The 15504-nt window shown below is 38.7% G+C and overlaps 1 protein-coding gene across 1 annotated transcript in view; it reads left to right on the top strand.

The window, feature by feature from the left end:
• Nucleotides 1-15504, top strand: part of CHN1 (chimerin 1) — a 105513-nt gene that overhangs the window by 41479 nt on the left and 48530 nt on the right. Inside the window, exon 7 of the mRNA XM_075153286.1 lies at nucleotides 9786-10074. Within this exon, the coding sequence (XP_075009387.1) occupies nucleotides 9786-10074 (289 nt within the window). The remainder of the gene's footprint in view (nucleotides 1-9785; nucleotides 10075-15504) is intronic.

The raw sequence follows: 15504 nt of genomic DNA, 5'->3' as shown, positions 1-15504 counted from the left end.
CATGTATTGTGGAAGAAATTGATACGCATGTTCTCTCTCCCTAAATTATGAAATTGCGTTAAGAAACTAGCCATTGATATTTTAAAAGGAGACACAATTGGTAGGCTGTTAGAGCATAACACTGCAAACGAACCTTTTTAATTTCAGGGGACAATTGCTTTGGTAGTCGAATGCTGTTCATTTTCAGTGGGCTCTTTTGGGACACACATGTAGTTCTCTTCCAGAACATCCGTTGATTGCCGTGGGATGACTTATGCATGTAAAATTCAACATCTGCAAAAGGCTTCTTGAATTCAGAGGTTAAAACTGTGCATCTGCACTCTGCTGGAAAGCCTCGTTGTACAGGCTGGGACATATGAGAGGAATTGGGGAAAGAAGAATTGTTTGAAACTACTTATGTGATAATAGCTGAATTACACTTTTTTTAGTTATAAATGTATCAAAATTTGGTCATAGTTTATCCTGAATCCACAGCTGATCTATAAGTAGTCAGAAGGAGCCCAGCAAAACAGTAGCTGACTGCATCCCTTCACTTTACCGTGGTAACTACATTCTGACATCATGCTAGTTGGTAGGAAAAAATGATAAAGACCGTTTTAAAGACTAAACTTTGCATATCTTTCTATCTGTGTATTTTTTTTACCTGATTTGCAAATGCAATGATTGGCAGTAGCAAGGGCTGAATTCAGTTTCTAGAAACCTTTCTAAAATATTTACACAATATTCCTTGGTCGCTAGCTGAAAAACCTGGGAAGCTATACATACATACATGTATACACACACACGCACACACCCCGACTTTAAAGCTTAGCTGGGTTAAATAGAATTGCTCCAAAATGTGATCAAACCTATCTGTGGGATAAATACGTTTCAGCCTGACCCCCTTTGATCCGTTTTCTTTATTCTGCATGAGATGGCAAAAGAGTGCTCCTTCCTCTGTGGCCGGCTGAAGCTCTCGGGGAGGGACTCTTCCTTCTCCCCCAGGCTTAGCCCGTCACACTTCCACAGGCGCAGAATTCAGGTGAGTTTCAAAAATTGGCCACTCGGGTATCTGCGGCTTCTTTTAAATGAAAGAAACAGTTCATGCTTAAAGCTATTTTAATAGGCTAACACAACAGGTATGCCAGCTAATATGCTGGGCTTTTTTTTTTCTTCTGAAGAGCCAAATACTTCTTTTATGAAGGCTTAAATTCTGCTGAAACTAAAGCTGTCATTCTGTTGGCTGCGTACATCACACGAGCTAGTGCTAGCCTCAGGGGGGAAAAAAGTGTGCCGATAAATTTTGGAGCTTGCTTTTCTGCTCTAAAGTAAAACAATTGGACCTCTATTTAAATGATCTTCCATGTAAAAGAAGTTTCTTTTCCTATATAAAATTTCATACTGAATAATATCCTCCGTTACTTTGTCAACAACATGGAAGGTTCAGCTACCAGTAAACAGCATAGCTGTCCTGCATGTCATCTGCCTTGTGTAAGTGCACCTGGGCACTACTGAGGTGGCTTTGCTTAGGTATTTAGAATAATAATAAAGAGCTACTAACCTTAATGAGTAATTAACTGGCTACCTAGGCACTCCCACAGACTAGAATGCTTTTTTCCTTATGGTTCATGTCTTCTTGCTGTGTTCCTGTTCTCCATCCCTCCTCTTCCCATCTGTTGTTGTTGTCAGCTCTGTTTTCCTTTGGCTAGAGTGTCTTAATTTATCTTTGGCGATTCAGTTTGCTGCAGTCTTTCTCCTGCTCATGTAAGTTCAGCACTTCTCAGAGGAATATTCTCTGCTTTGGTGGTGGTGTGAACTTTTTGGTAACTTGTCCAAGAGCTGTCTGTGCTCAGTGCATATAGCTCATGTTCATTTTATGCCATGTCCTTCACCTTTGACTATAGCTGCTGCTGCATCACAAAAATCTACTGTAATCTGGTGCACAGTAGAGGCATGGGGCTTGTGGTGAGGCACTGTGGTGGAGCTCAGAAGATCTGGGCTCACTTCTTGGTGTTACATATGACTTGGCTCGAGGCTTTTAAGTTTTCCATGCTTCATTTCTCCCCTAGAGAGGGTATTTTCTTTCCCATATTGTCTCACATGCCTGTTCAGTACACGGGTCTAAGATCTCTTAAAAATGGCCCAGACAAACTGAAAGTTGTACCCCATCTCTCAAACTACCCCCAGTCAAACTGCTCCCAGCTCCTGAGCAGGAATCCGTGTTGTTCTGTGCTATGTTTATGGTGTATAATGTCTGCCTGGTTTGAAGCTTCTAGGCGCTGTTGGAGTTGAAGTAGTAAAAAGTCAAATTATAATGTAATCAGTTGATAATTAAATTGTGTATACATGTACATAGCATACATTGCGCTCTCCTCCCCATTCCCTCTGCTGTCAAAAGGATACATGTGTTTTCTGCCTTCTGCAGGTTCTACTGGAATGCCTTTTTGCTCTATTGCTTTTATAAAATGCTAGTTAGAAATATATCTTCAAGTTAGTCCTTTTGGCTGGCCTCTTCTTTTGTATGCTTTTGAAATACGTATTTATAAATTTTTTGTGTTTGGAGAAACAACTTTTCTCCTGTGCTTCATCAATGAGCAAAGAAGTCATTCAGCTGTAGATACTATGGATGCTTTATAAATATGTTTTCAAAATAACACACAATAGCCTCATATTGTTGTTTAATCTGATAATTGTTTTCATCAAAATATTTATGAATTATTCAAACACTAAAACAACTGACAGCAATAAATGTTATCTGGCCCAGTTTTCCTCTTCCTTCTCCTTCTTTTATGCTTGATGTAGCTCAGCTGAATCAAGTATAGTTCCTCCTGATTTGATAGGTGCTAGGAAGAGAATCAAGCTAATTTTTTTTTCTTTTATAACTTGAGATGAGTAAATGAACTCTAACAGTTTCAGTAATAAATCAAGATCTGTCCCCCCACCTACTGCTGCACTTGCACAAAAGAAGAAATTGTATTCTAGAAAAACAGAATATAACAATAGAAAAGGTATCAATCTTTATTGATGAGCTGTTAGTAGCCCCAAAAATTCTAACAGTGCATATTGCATATGCAGGAACCATTTCATTTTGCATTATTATGCTTGTTTATTGTTAAGGAATGCAGCTTTGAGGAAAAAACATTTTAGAGAGCAGGATGAGTATATTGGTGAATCTCACTGTTCACGAAAAAATGGTGAGTGATTACTAGAAGATCAGAGGTAGAATACATTCAGAAAACACCTTAAGTAAGTAGCAAATTGTGTAATAACTTTAAGTAAGTTAAGTAAACCTGCATTGTAAGGTTGGGATTAACAGTGGCTTAAGGTAAATCAGATTTGACAGAATCTCTCTGGAACAGAAATCTTACTGAAGTTATTTTTCATCTAAGGGAAATTTTAAAAATATTTCTTTTCTTTTTTTTTTTTTTTTTTGTTTAATATAAGCTTTGACTTCTTGAGTACACTCTACAACCTGTAGAGTGTACATTAAAAAAACAAAACCAAAACAGGAACAACAACAAAAACAATCTTTCTCCACTCTGCTCTCCAAAAACCCCTTTTGCACTTGTAAAGCTATTTTATGATAAGGACATTTCTTTGGGTTTTCACTTGATGTCTTCCACTCAGGTTTCCTTGATATACTGAATTAAAATATGCATATTGTCTTAGTCAGATAAATTAAGAGCAAGTTGCTTTTAGTGGAAGCAAAAAAGAAATGTGACAGTCATGAGTAGGTTAAACCCTTGTAGGAAAAGCTGCTCTAAGTGAAAAAAAAATGAATGTGTTTGAGCATTATGCTATGGCAGTTCTCTCTCCATAGGACACATGATTGCAGTGGAATTTCCGTTACAGATCTGATGTTGTTCTACTTCTAAATTTGCCAGAAAAACAATGTCATATATGACCTAAAATTAAAATGTTATATATAGGCAGAGTAAAATTTGCACGTACATTTTGAAGTTTGCTGAGCAGACACTGGTGAGGGTTAGCTTAGAAGAATTAAAACACAGTTCTGCTTTGAATAATAGGAAAGCTCTCAGTAGCATCAAGTCGCACTGTAAAATTAACTCTTGGAGAACATTTCTTCAAAATTTTTGGTAAAGAAACATAACTCTCTGCTTAATATGAAACTGTGAAAGTTACTAACGTTCCTGCTATTCCAGGCATGTTGACATAGGTTTCCAAATACTGCTTTCATTTAAAGAGAAGATATAAGGCTTTTACTACTTTCCGTGTGTATATAGACTTAAAATGTGTCTTAATCACTGACCATAGAGAGTCTTTTCCCAGGAAGCACGGAGGTTTCATCAGGTAGAAAAAGCAGTAAAACATTGCCCAAAACATTGGTATTGATTCTGATTCAATCATCAAATCAATTCCAGGGACTTATATCAAGTTTAAATGGAATAGGGCATGCAAGCACAGTACTAAGAAGAGGTAATACATCTATACAAGAGCTGCTTTCCAGAGCCAGATTATTTTCAAATGATCTGTCACTGATCAAGAACATTAAGAGTGATCTTGGGTGTTAAGTGATCTTACTGCATATTAATAGCAAACAGGGTCCTTGATCAGCTGACATTTGTTCAGAGTTTGAGATGGTGAAAATCAGCTGTTAAAAGTAAAATAAGACATTAAGACAAAAGAAGACTTTTCTTATTATTTTGTTAGATTTATTTGTGAAACACACCATTAAAGGTACCAAGGGCTGATAACACTTTCAGTCTTCATTGTTTTCAGCAGCTGTTACCTACTTGCCAATACCCTAGAGCAGTTGTCTCTCTCTCACTTGTGTTGTCCCTGACAGTGCCCACGATCCACAGGAAAGTGCCATTGCTCTGGTCCTCACTGCCTGCTGTTTGCAGCATGCTGTTTGCACAATATTGTTTCCCTCTTGGACAAGGAAATCTGGGCAGTGATGCAGGTAAAAGGTCTTCAGTCTCAATTGAGAGAGACTGCTGAGAGGCTGTTGTCAATGATACAGCACCAGCTCTGATTTTTTTTTTTTACTTGATCCCGATTAGACGGAGTGAGTTGAAGGTTGTGTCTGCATTGGCGCGAGGTAGACACGTTGCAGTTCCAGCTCTGGGATTTGTTTTCTGTTCTGAAGGATGCCACACTTTTTCCATGCTAAACTAAACTGTCATGCATTCAGCCAGCGCATGGGTCTGATCAGGTTTTAGGGATAACTTTATACCTAATCAACGTTCATCAAGCAACAGTCAGCCAGCCAGCCAGTGCTACCCTTCCAAATGGCTCGGGAAAACTCTTTATAGTGGCTGTACTCTGCCACCTTTCTCAGCCATATCAGACAATGAGGATTTTTTGTCTCCACTTACATAAAATGCACCTTTACTTTTGATCCCTAATGCATTTGATTTCATTTATGCGTATTGTGTTCTTGTAAACTCCTGCTAAGGTTTTGGAGATGATGCTATTTGTCAGGCAGGTACTCTGGGAAGATGGCAAGTTCCACAATTCCCTGGCCATCCTCAGAAATGTTATTGCCAGTAAATAATAAAAAAAAAACAAAAATGAGCTGCTCTCAGGAGTTGGAGACCTTCAGGGATAACTGTGTAGAAGAGGTTTTGGCTGCATGCAAGACTCGTGTTTCTTGGACAAGGAAATGAGCCAAAAGAGGATCTGTGGAATAATTTGTTTTCTTTCACATGAACACAGCATGATTAGGAGACATTCCTGATTGCAAGATTGCGTATATTTCTGTGGCTTTTTATGGAGTGTCAAGACACTGGTCTTAAGTGTTGGTTGAGAGTTTTCGGAAGTTTAGAGCTGAAATTCTGGCACCTAATTTTAAGTGAGACTTCTACCTTCTGGCCGCAAGGCACATTAAGATACTTTTTCTCCAAGGGGACTTTAAGTCCAAGTGACCTTCAGGCACATGTATGAGAACTTAAGATTTCCCAGCTCAGTGTATGAAGTTGCTTGAAACTAATGAGGACACGAGTAGTCCCTAGAGGCGTTAACTTTGTGGTCTGGTAGCAGCTACACATTTTAAATAAAGTCTAGATACTCTTCTCATCATAAAATAGCCTGTGAAAGAGGTGAATAGCTACTGTACAATTCTGTACGTGGACAGTAAAATCCATCTTCTTAGATGGTAAGAAAGTGCGGATGGGCTCTCGGTCCTTCACTTCTTTTGTTTCATCAGTGAATGCTGCATACAGAGTAGGTGGCTGTGTCTGAAGCCTGTCTCTCTCATGCTATGATACCTAATTCAACTCCTCAGTCCTTTATTACTAGCCACATTTGCTCTACCATTTAATCCGTTTTCCCACGTTGTTATCCACTCTGCCCCACTGGCAACCAAAGGGACTAGACAGAGTGATTGCTTTTCAGGCAACTTGGAATAAAAAAGTCTTTTATCTGTAGTCCTGCTGCTTGCAAACAAATGCACAGTGGACACAATGAGACTGTTTGACATGTCAGAGGTCTATTTCTTTTTCTTGGAAAAACATCTAATGTTACCCTGTTTAAACCAAAAGAGAACATACATTATCTGTGTCCTGCTTTCTATTTCTTAAACAAAAAACAGCTGGTACTAGTGCTTGCCTTTAGGAAGAGACCATCAGGAAGTTGAAATATCAAACGTTGGCTCTACTTAGTTGCCACGGTGATGTATAATTAACCAGGCTGCAGTAATGTTATAGAAAGTAAACATAAGGAAATATTCTTGCTAATGGAAAAATTTAAACCATAGTTTTAAGTAAGACTGAAGGGACTGAAGATTAAATTTTAATTGATAATTTGCATTTGGACATGTATGTTTGCATTTATATTGCAATTTGATCAAAATAGTAACATTGTGTGGTCAGAAATAAATTTAAATGAGTTTGAAAGAGAAAAAACAGGCTGAGACACATTATTGATGGTACAGTCTTTGTAAGAGATTGGTCTTTCATTGATTTGTGGGGATTTGTTTGGTTCTTTTTTTTTCTCCTTGTTGCTAATAGGATTCTATTTGAAAAACAGTACATTTCCCCATAAGGTATCCAACAAGAAATGAATATAGAGAAAAAAGTTTGATTTGCAACAAATGGGAAATCAGATGAAGGCAAACCATTCAGTGTTCACCTCTTGCAGCTGATATGCAAGCACCTTTTCCAAGTGGTTATGACACTGATGCAGAGTAATTTGTTTGTCTAAATACCTTTAAGTGGTAATTGTTAAATTATCCTAATGTATTTTAAACCAAGAAAGTTGAATGTACCTTTGGAAGGCCACACATTCCAAAAGAAATTGATGTGCAGTGCCCAGATCCATACAGGAGGAAGTTTCAGTGTGTTTGTGAGGTTTACGAGAGAGATGAGTTTAGGGATGGGATGCTGTTAAAGAATTAAAACTGTGGAACATTATCTATGAGATACTTGTGTGCTGAAATGTGGGTCAGGAACAGTGGGATAAAGATTATGTACTTTTGGGAATCCTATTCCTTGTAGCATCTCTCAAAGACACACTTTATGTGCAGCAGTCTGAACAGATGTACAGCGAAGGGGCTGCTCAGTAAAACATAGCTGGGGTAGAAGCATGCACCTACAGACCCTGATGGGAAGAGGGTTAACCCTTTAAGAACTCTTGTTCGTTCTCTGCATTTGGCCATCTTGCTCTTCAGAACTTTGTTTTAGACTCTGAAGGATGTTACTAAAATCAAGACACCATGTGTACTTAGTAATAGGCCCTGAGAAGTCTTTCTGGGCCTTATCTTCTGTTGATAAGATTAGTGTAATACTTTCTCTTCTAGAAAGCTAAGAGCAATAAGTGACCTTCAACTTGTTTAAAACTCTGCCATAAGTACTGTCGGAGCATATGTTACTGATTAGAGCAGCAGTTCACCTGCTACATCTCTTAATAAAAAATAATTCTATTGCATATTGTCATTTAAGGCCCATTATTCTTCACCTTCAAACTTACTCAGTTCTCCTGTCAAATTTTAACATCATAGTGCTTGCATGTGCTCCATGTGCATTATTCCCACTGACTTGAGCAGAAGGCAGTGAAGGTTGCTCGCTCTGGCACTGCAGAGGGCTGAGCACTCTTGGCTCGTGTTGACTTCTCTGACAGCGGAGGGTGTGCAAGGAGTACGTCTCATGGTCAAAGCTTGTTTGTCACACGCTACGCTGAGTAGAAAGATGCTTTGACGAATGCGCCTGAACATGTTCCTACCCCTTCTGCTGTAACTTAGGACATTATCTTTCTACTTTCTGAATGACTTCTATTCACTCAGAATTGCATCTTGCGATGAAATTAGCATTGGGTAAAAATGTATTTCTTTCTGTCATTTTGTAATTTCTCGCTTTTTGGTTTGATTCAGTGAACTTTTAGTTGGTGTGGCATAAAAATGTGCATAGAAGTACCAATTTATTTCCAGTAAAATGCCCAGGTAGTTCCTTCACATCGTGTCCTCTTTTCTTACGGAGCAGGACGCGGATTCCTGAGGGCCCCCTCACGTTTGAGCATTGCGTAAAAATAGCAGTTCCTGAAGTTACTGTCAGATTATTGATGGGGGATGGGAAGGTTTGGCATTTTGATTCAGAACCCAAGAAAAAAAATATACATCACAGAACAAGTGTTTTTGCCCATATTTGGAAGAAGAGTGCAATATTTCATCTGAGGCAAAGTCTAAAATTATGTTTTCCCCTGTTTGACAAGGCCCAATTAAAAAGGAGCCACTTCAGCAAAGCACCAGTGTTTACTTGGTTCCTTAACATCTCCTATGAAGCATTTGATTGTAAAATGAAAGCAATCCATCCTTTCGAATTTAGTTTTTAATATTTCTTTGGCAGATCTGACCTCGCAAGGGGGCCCAATACCCTAAGCAGCCGCCCTTGCTGCTGTCTGACCGAGGAATAACACTGGCGTGAGCTGTGAAAGCAGCTTCTTGCCTCCATCTTCTCCCCAGGAAATGCATTGGTTGTTGCCAAGTGCAAACTGGTGTTATTTCACACGTTTAGATTGCTTTCAGGCAGAAAATTGTTGCAGATTCAAAGTACATTTTTTTAAAATATGCTAATATTCAGGTAAAATTGGCATTCTTATGGTTGCTAAGAGGCTGTATCACAATCCTATTCCACCCCGACTGCAGCATTGCCAGCGTCAGATAGCTTATGCGTTATATATCCTGTATATTACAAAGATTTGCTTGAAGCTCAGGACTTAACAAGCATAACACAGAAGGACTTTTGTACAAAGCTTGAAGAGTTAGTCCTTGGCCTTTGGCCAGGAATAAAGAATGCTTGCCCTTGTGCCATTTTGTCCTGTGCCGCTCCAGTTCTGGCAGCGGTGCTGCTTCAGTGTAATTGTTGGCACTGGAGCTCAGCTGAACCCTGAATGGCCTCTTCCTGCAAGCAAGCAGGGGCGCAGAGGTCCGAGACAGCATCAAAACTCCGTATTGATCAGCTGTAATAGAGGACTCTGTTATGAGAACTCTTCATATCAGAGCCAAGCAAATTGACTACGGCAATGTAAAGTAGTAAAGTACTAAAAAAAGCCATAAAGAGTGTGAAGTAATTTTCAGTTTTTCCACGGGATAATGGAGGGGCTAAAAGAATAAGAGAACAAACAGCTCCTTCTGGGACAGTCACTGTTTTGGCTATCTGCAGTTGTTGATCTCTCCTTCCTATCTGTGCTAAGTAGTAGTTGAGTTTTTCATTCTCGTCTGGACCAGACACAGAGCATAGTCACAGCTTTAAGTGATAAAGTGTTTTTTATTGTTTGCAAAGGCTTGCTTATTCTTTTTTATTCTACTTACTGTTCTTTATAAAAAAAACTTTCCCATTTCATTGAGGCAGATTTGGAAGTCAAACCAGAAACTTCAGACTCTACTACGATGGAAAGCACTTTGTTGGGGAGAAACGTTTTGAGTCCATCCATGACCTGGTGACAGATGGATTGATTACTCTTTATATTGAAACGAAGGCAGCTGAATACATTGCCAAGATGACAATAAATCCAATTTATGAACACATAGGATATACAACTTTAAACAGAGAGCCAGCACACAAAAAACATATGCCAACCCTGAGAGATGAACATGATGGCAAAGAGTCTACAGGAGAGGATGAGGTAGCAGAAAAGAGGGTAAGCAATTGTTTAACCCACGCTTTTTTTTCTGTTAGATTTTTTATTTTGTACTTTTAACCCTCCTCCTCTACTATAAAGTGCTAAAGGTATCTGTAGATATTTAGTCTACAATTTATTTCCAGTATTGCATTAATAGTAATACTTTCACTGGTTATAGGGGTTTTTAATGATAATTTTTGCATATTGCAAATTTCTGATTTGGAGGTTAGTTATTTATCATTGTGAGGTTCCTTTCTTCAGGTATTTTCACAGTTATAGATGTTACCATTAAGCCACCCCTTTATTTCAAATGGGCTAAGAATATTGCATCTTAAATTGTTTACAGTGTCTAAGACAACTGTCCTTTGGTCAAAAATTATATTTCTTAATATATTCAGCATTCCCCAAACAAATGCATTCCATAATCTATTCAGCAGTCTGCATACAATGACAGTAAAGTTGTCCACATTATAAATAAGCCTGTTCATTAAGATGATAAAATGTTAAAACATTTCACTTGGCTAAGTTCAGCCTGTCAGAAGCTGACAGAGCTATTTTTGGCCTCAGCGAGACTTATGAAGAAGGATTGCTCTCTTCAGAGAGTTGCAGTATCAGCTGAGAACTAACTGTGTCCTGGATTGTAAAAGAAAAATGAACAACAAAGAAATCTTAGAACCGGTGAAAATAGAAATATTAAAGGAGGTTGGGAATGTATCAGGCAGACAAAGCAGCTGCCTGAAACTTCATTTGGGTGACAGAGACTAAACTTAGAAAGAAAACATAATGTAAATTCCATCATGTTAAACTAAATACTTTGTTTATTGAAAAGCTGACATATGAAAGTCTTCTTAAAGTGTATTTTTACATATGTGTAGGTGTTAATACATGTATAATAGTCTGATATGCTCCCCTGTTTCACAAAATTCAGAATGACTTAAGGAGTATCTAATGTGCTTAGAAGAAATGCTAACCTTAGCTGGGATCATCTATTTGTCTTTCCAGTCAGAAATATGGCTGTGATTTTAGTTTTTCTTGAGGTGGAGGAAAGGTCTCACTGACAATTTCCAACATACATGACTATTACAGTGAAACTAAGCTCCATACAGAGTCCACAGAGAGAGGAGGCTCATAGCTTTGGTCCTTCAAATCCTTCGCCATCAGAGTCTTCATCCTGCACTGAATTTGCTGAGAGGTGAAGCACCCAACTTAGCTTAAAGTATGAATCTTCACTGTTATCAGATCATTTTGACAAAAGAAATAGTGGTGGGGATATTGATGCTAGCTGACCACACTAAATATCCGATTTCTTGCCTGTTAGGTACCAGTAGTAGAGGGGTGAGTTACCAGTTACAATTCCTGACAGCCACTGACTTGCTGTTTCAGAAGGATTTTTTTGCATGTTATCATAAAGAGTTCATTATAATGCAAAGCCTGGGTAAAAATCTTCTGTAAGAGTTCTGGAAGTCACTGCTTTGGGTTTCTTTCGTAAAATTAACTCTTCCTGGATTTAGCAACTTTCGAGTGACAACAGAACTCTGTTCTGTCACACTGATGACAGACTGATGAAAAAGTTTTCATAGTAAAGGGTTTTCAATGATTATTATTGAAGAATGCTGTTTTTTCCATAGATTACATGGTGTTATGTCAGACTCATCAAAAAGGTATGCCTATTGTTTTGAAACATTTTTCATTAAATAGCTCAAGAACTGTTAAATATTTCTCACAGATTGAAGTTTTGGGTGAAAAACCTTTAGAGAGGTCAGTCATGTAATTGCAACATCCCACCCCGTTTGTCTGGAAGTTATAAGCAACTAAAGTGGCTTCATCTGCAACATAGTTCAACAGCAATGGTGTTTACTGGCCTGAAGCCCAGCTTTTGAGCCTTTTCTCTTTATTTGTCTTGGAACCATGTTGATGTGGACACAATGAGGCACACAGACATCGCAGTACAGTTAGACATGGAGATTTCAGTTTAATTTTCAAGTCATTATCCCATTGGGATTACTATCCATGGCTGCGTGGGAAAGGCACAGTGTGATCCTTTTTATTGTGGAGTGGTGCAGAGGTGACATCTTTGCTCTTTTACACCTCTCAGGGCCTTTGCTGGAAGATGACACAGAGTCCTGAGTGTCGCTTCACCCAGTAAATCTCCTAGGGGAATAAGGCATTCAACACCATGACCAACACCCGATCCCAGTAGCAACCTCAGCATTTGGAACAAGCCCCAGCATCCAGCTAAGGCTTGCCAAATCCTTTCTCCCTCCTCTGTAAGTCATAGGATGTGGGGAGCATGGGAAGGGGGAGAGATATGGTGGTGGCCTTGCTGAATGTCTCATGGGGGCTGGTGCTGTGAGCAACGTAGGAGTGGTGGGGAGAGGAGACCTCAGAGGGCTTTCCCAAGTGTCTCCCATCACTGTCTGGGGGACTCGGCTACTTGCACACCCACTAAAGCTGTCACCTTGACAGCCTGGGAGAACTGTTTCAGGTTCAGTGGGGTGAACATAACTGACTGGCTGGAGGACTGTACAGGTGGGTGACTGAATTAAATCTAGTGGTTAATTTTATTAAAAAAATTGAAATCATGAGATATATACTTGATTGACAAATAATTTGCATTTAAAGCATGAGTACTGGATGACAGGAAATATTTCTCTGGCTTTTTTAAAAGCCTACCTACTATAAAAAGTTAACATGCACGAGGAACAATGGAGAGATTACATCTCCACTTAAACAGAAGACCCAATCTCTCTGCTAGTTTATAAGTTTTCTTTGGTCAAATAATAATAATGCAATAAGAAAAATATACATATCCTCTACTAAATTGCTCAGAAGGTCATTTTACCCTTTTTGTGCAGGCTCCTGCTTCTTACTGATACTTACTCGAAAACTTCAATTAATGATAACATAGTATTTACCTTATTATGAATCATTTAACCATGATATAAGGAAGCTTTCTTACAGGACATTTATAAATAGGTCAAGTAGTTTTTCTTTCTCTTTGGTGGGAGGGATGGCAGAGTGATTCCTCTTGTCCAATATAAAGAGAACATCACTGAATCGATATGGACATTTCTAACAAAGAACGCGAAGAAAATTGTCCAAAATCCATCTAGAAAAAAACATTGTCTTGTGATCCAAGCAGCAAAATCTGTGTGCTACAACATTAGCCCATTAGCCCCATGGTGAGGATGAAAATTTCTGCAGGGCACAGTGTTTGGCAATTAATGCATCTTTATCAGTTTTATACTGTAGCCACACAGCTTCTCCCTGCACTGAATGCTTCCTCCTCCAAAAAGAGAGGAAGAAGTCTGGGTCTTGATCATCCTGAGCCAAAATACGTTCCCACATTTGCAGACTCTGAGGCTGTTCAGATCCAAATCTAAACTTTGTGCCTGCAACTATTGCCCAATTCTGTGTGGGTGGTGTACGAAAGATAAACCCTTCAGAAGAAGAAAGGAGAGACACACAGGCTCTGACTGGGGAACAGCTGGTGGGAATGTAGTTTTGCTTTCTGCCATAAAATCAAGTGGAGGAAATTGGGCAGCCGGAGAACACACCTCAAACTTGAGAATGAAATATTAAAGAGCACTTCACCTAGCCTTGAATTTGGTGTGGGGCAGTAGCAGGGAATGCCACAGATTTGTGTTAGATGCCTCCCAGCATGCACTAATAATACTTTATTTGTTCCCACTCTTTTCAGCAATTAATTTATAGTAGAAGAATTCAGCGTGTGTTGGGTTACTTGTCATATGCAATACATTAAAAATGAGCCTTAGAAAAGGGGAAGGATTTAAAGACCGTAAAAGATGAAAATGCAAAAATTATGCAATCGTTAGATGAGGATTGTAGGACACAAATCTCAATACCTCTAAGTACTGAGTCCTGCAAGAGACCGTATTGTGGTGTGATTTAAGATGCAGTTTTTAATAGGAAAAGCTTGAGAATATAATCCATTGCGCAGCATGTGCTTCACTGATTATGAGAAGGAATTTGAGTGCTAACCGTATAGAAATATATTTTTAAAATTAAAATTCCTGGTTAATGATTTTCATAACCTATGAAAGAATTAATAAATAGTCAGAGATAACTGGAGGAGTGGAGACTGAAAACAGGAGAGTGCTTGTCATGCTTGAATGCCCTGAATAGATATTTTAGCTGCTGTGCTAAAAAGGTAATGCTGGTTCCCAAAACAGTCTGCAGATTGTTCAGAACTCAATTGTGCAGCCATAGTGGTCTGTGTGTTAAGGGAGGGCTAAGATTAATTTGAAAGAGGGCTTCCCATGTGGATTCAGTCTGTATGGCCTAGTGTGGAAGTGGAAATAATACCCAGTATCACAAGATTTACTATTCCTCACATGCCTTGAATACTGATGGATCTCTGAACATTCTCCACTCTCAAAGGTAATTATGGCCTGGGAGCAGATTACTTGATTCAGTTAAATACCTTATAAAAGTGGTAGCTCTCAGAAATTAATAAATACCTAGATACATATATCAAAGTCCTTCTTGAAAGCCCTGCAAAACATTTTTTTTCATTTTGACTTGCTTTTGAGATATTAATGTAAGAAGTTGTATGAGTGACTTATTCAAGATTTAATATTTGTTATGAGAAAATGAAATAATCAGTTATGAGTTATCCTATCTTTCAAAATGAAATGCTGAGGTTAATGTTAGGATAGCAACTGAATTACATTTATTCATGTTTACTTTGGTGATAAGTGCTATTTCTTCAAGAAACTTCAGTGGTTGCAAATCAATTAAAGACACCTTCTAGACTGTACGATATTCAGTTCAATTCCTACAGACAGAAAGAATAGAGAGGTTTGTGGCAGCAGTCACCCAACAAAAGCACTCTTTTGTTCTATTTTTAATGACCTTAGTGGTGATACTATTTTTTCCTCCATAGTGATGAAGGCTGATTGTGTGCAACCCTGTTCAAGGAGATCTGGAAATGTAAATCTGTGTCATTTTAGTAGGAAACATGTTTTTAAGCCTGCCTCCGAAGATAATCCAGATCCCAAAGTTAATTGCAATCTCTGTGTACATTTCTAACAGATTCGTAACAGCCCCCACATACAAAATCAAGGGTCGTACTTACGGGTGTTTACAGAGGGACCAGTCTCACTTTCCAACCTTGAACTGACACTGGTATTTTCATTAATGGCACTACTACTTTTCTACTTTTGCTCTCAGTCAAATCTGTTAGTAAGATCTGCTTTAAACCCTCCTTCGCCAAAGTTTATTTTATCTTCAGTGAAAGGACATCAGAAAATGTAGCCGCGGAAATTACAGTAGTCTGTCGTCGAAGCATAAGCCCCCTTAGCAAGGTCTGTGATGGAGGAAGCCAGCTTTGAACAACACTGTTTGGTGCCTAGTAATGCCAATGCTGGGACCAATAGGAACTAAAAAGAAGATGTGGTCTTAATAATCAGGGAGGAAAGTGTGCTT

Source organism: Calonectris borealis, chromosome 6 (genome assembly GCF_964195595.1).
Source record: "Calonectris borealis chromosome 6, bCalBor7.hap1.2, whole genome shotgun sequence".
Classification (NCBI taxonomy): Eukaryota; Metazoa; Chordata; class Aves; order Procellariiformes; family Procellariidae; genus Calonectris; species Calonectris borealis.
Note: the sequence above shows the minus strand (reverse complement) of the source record. Positions and strands in the feature narration are given on the sequence as shown.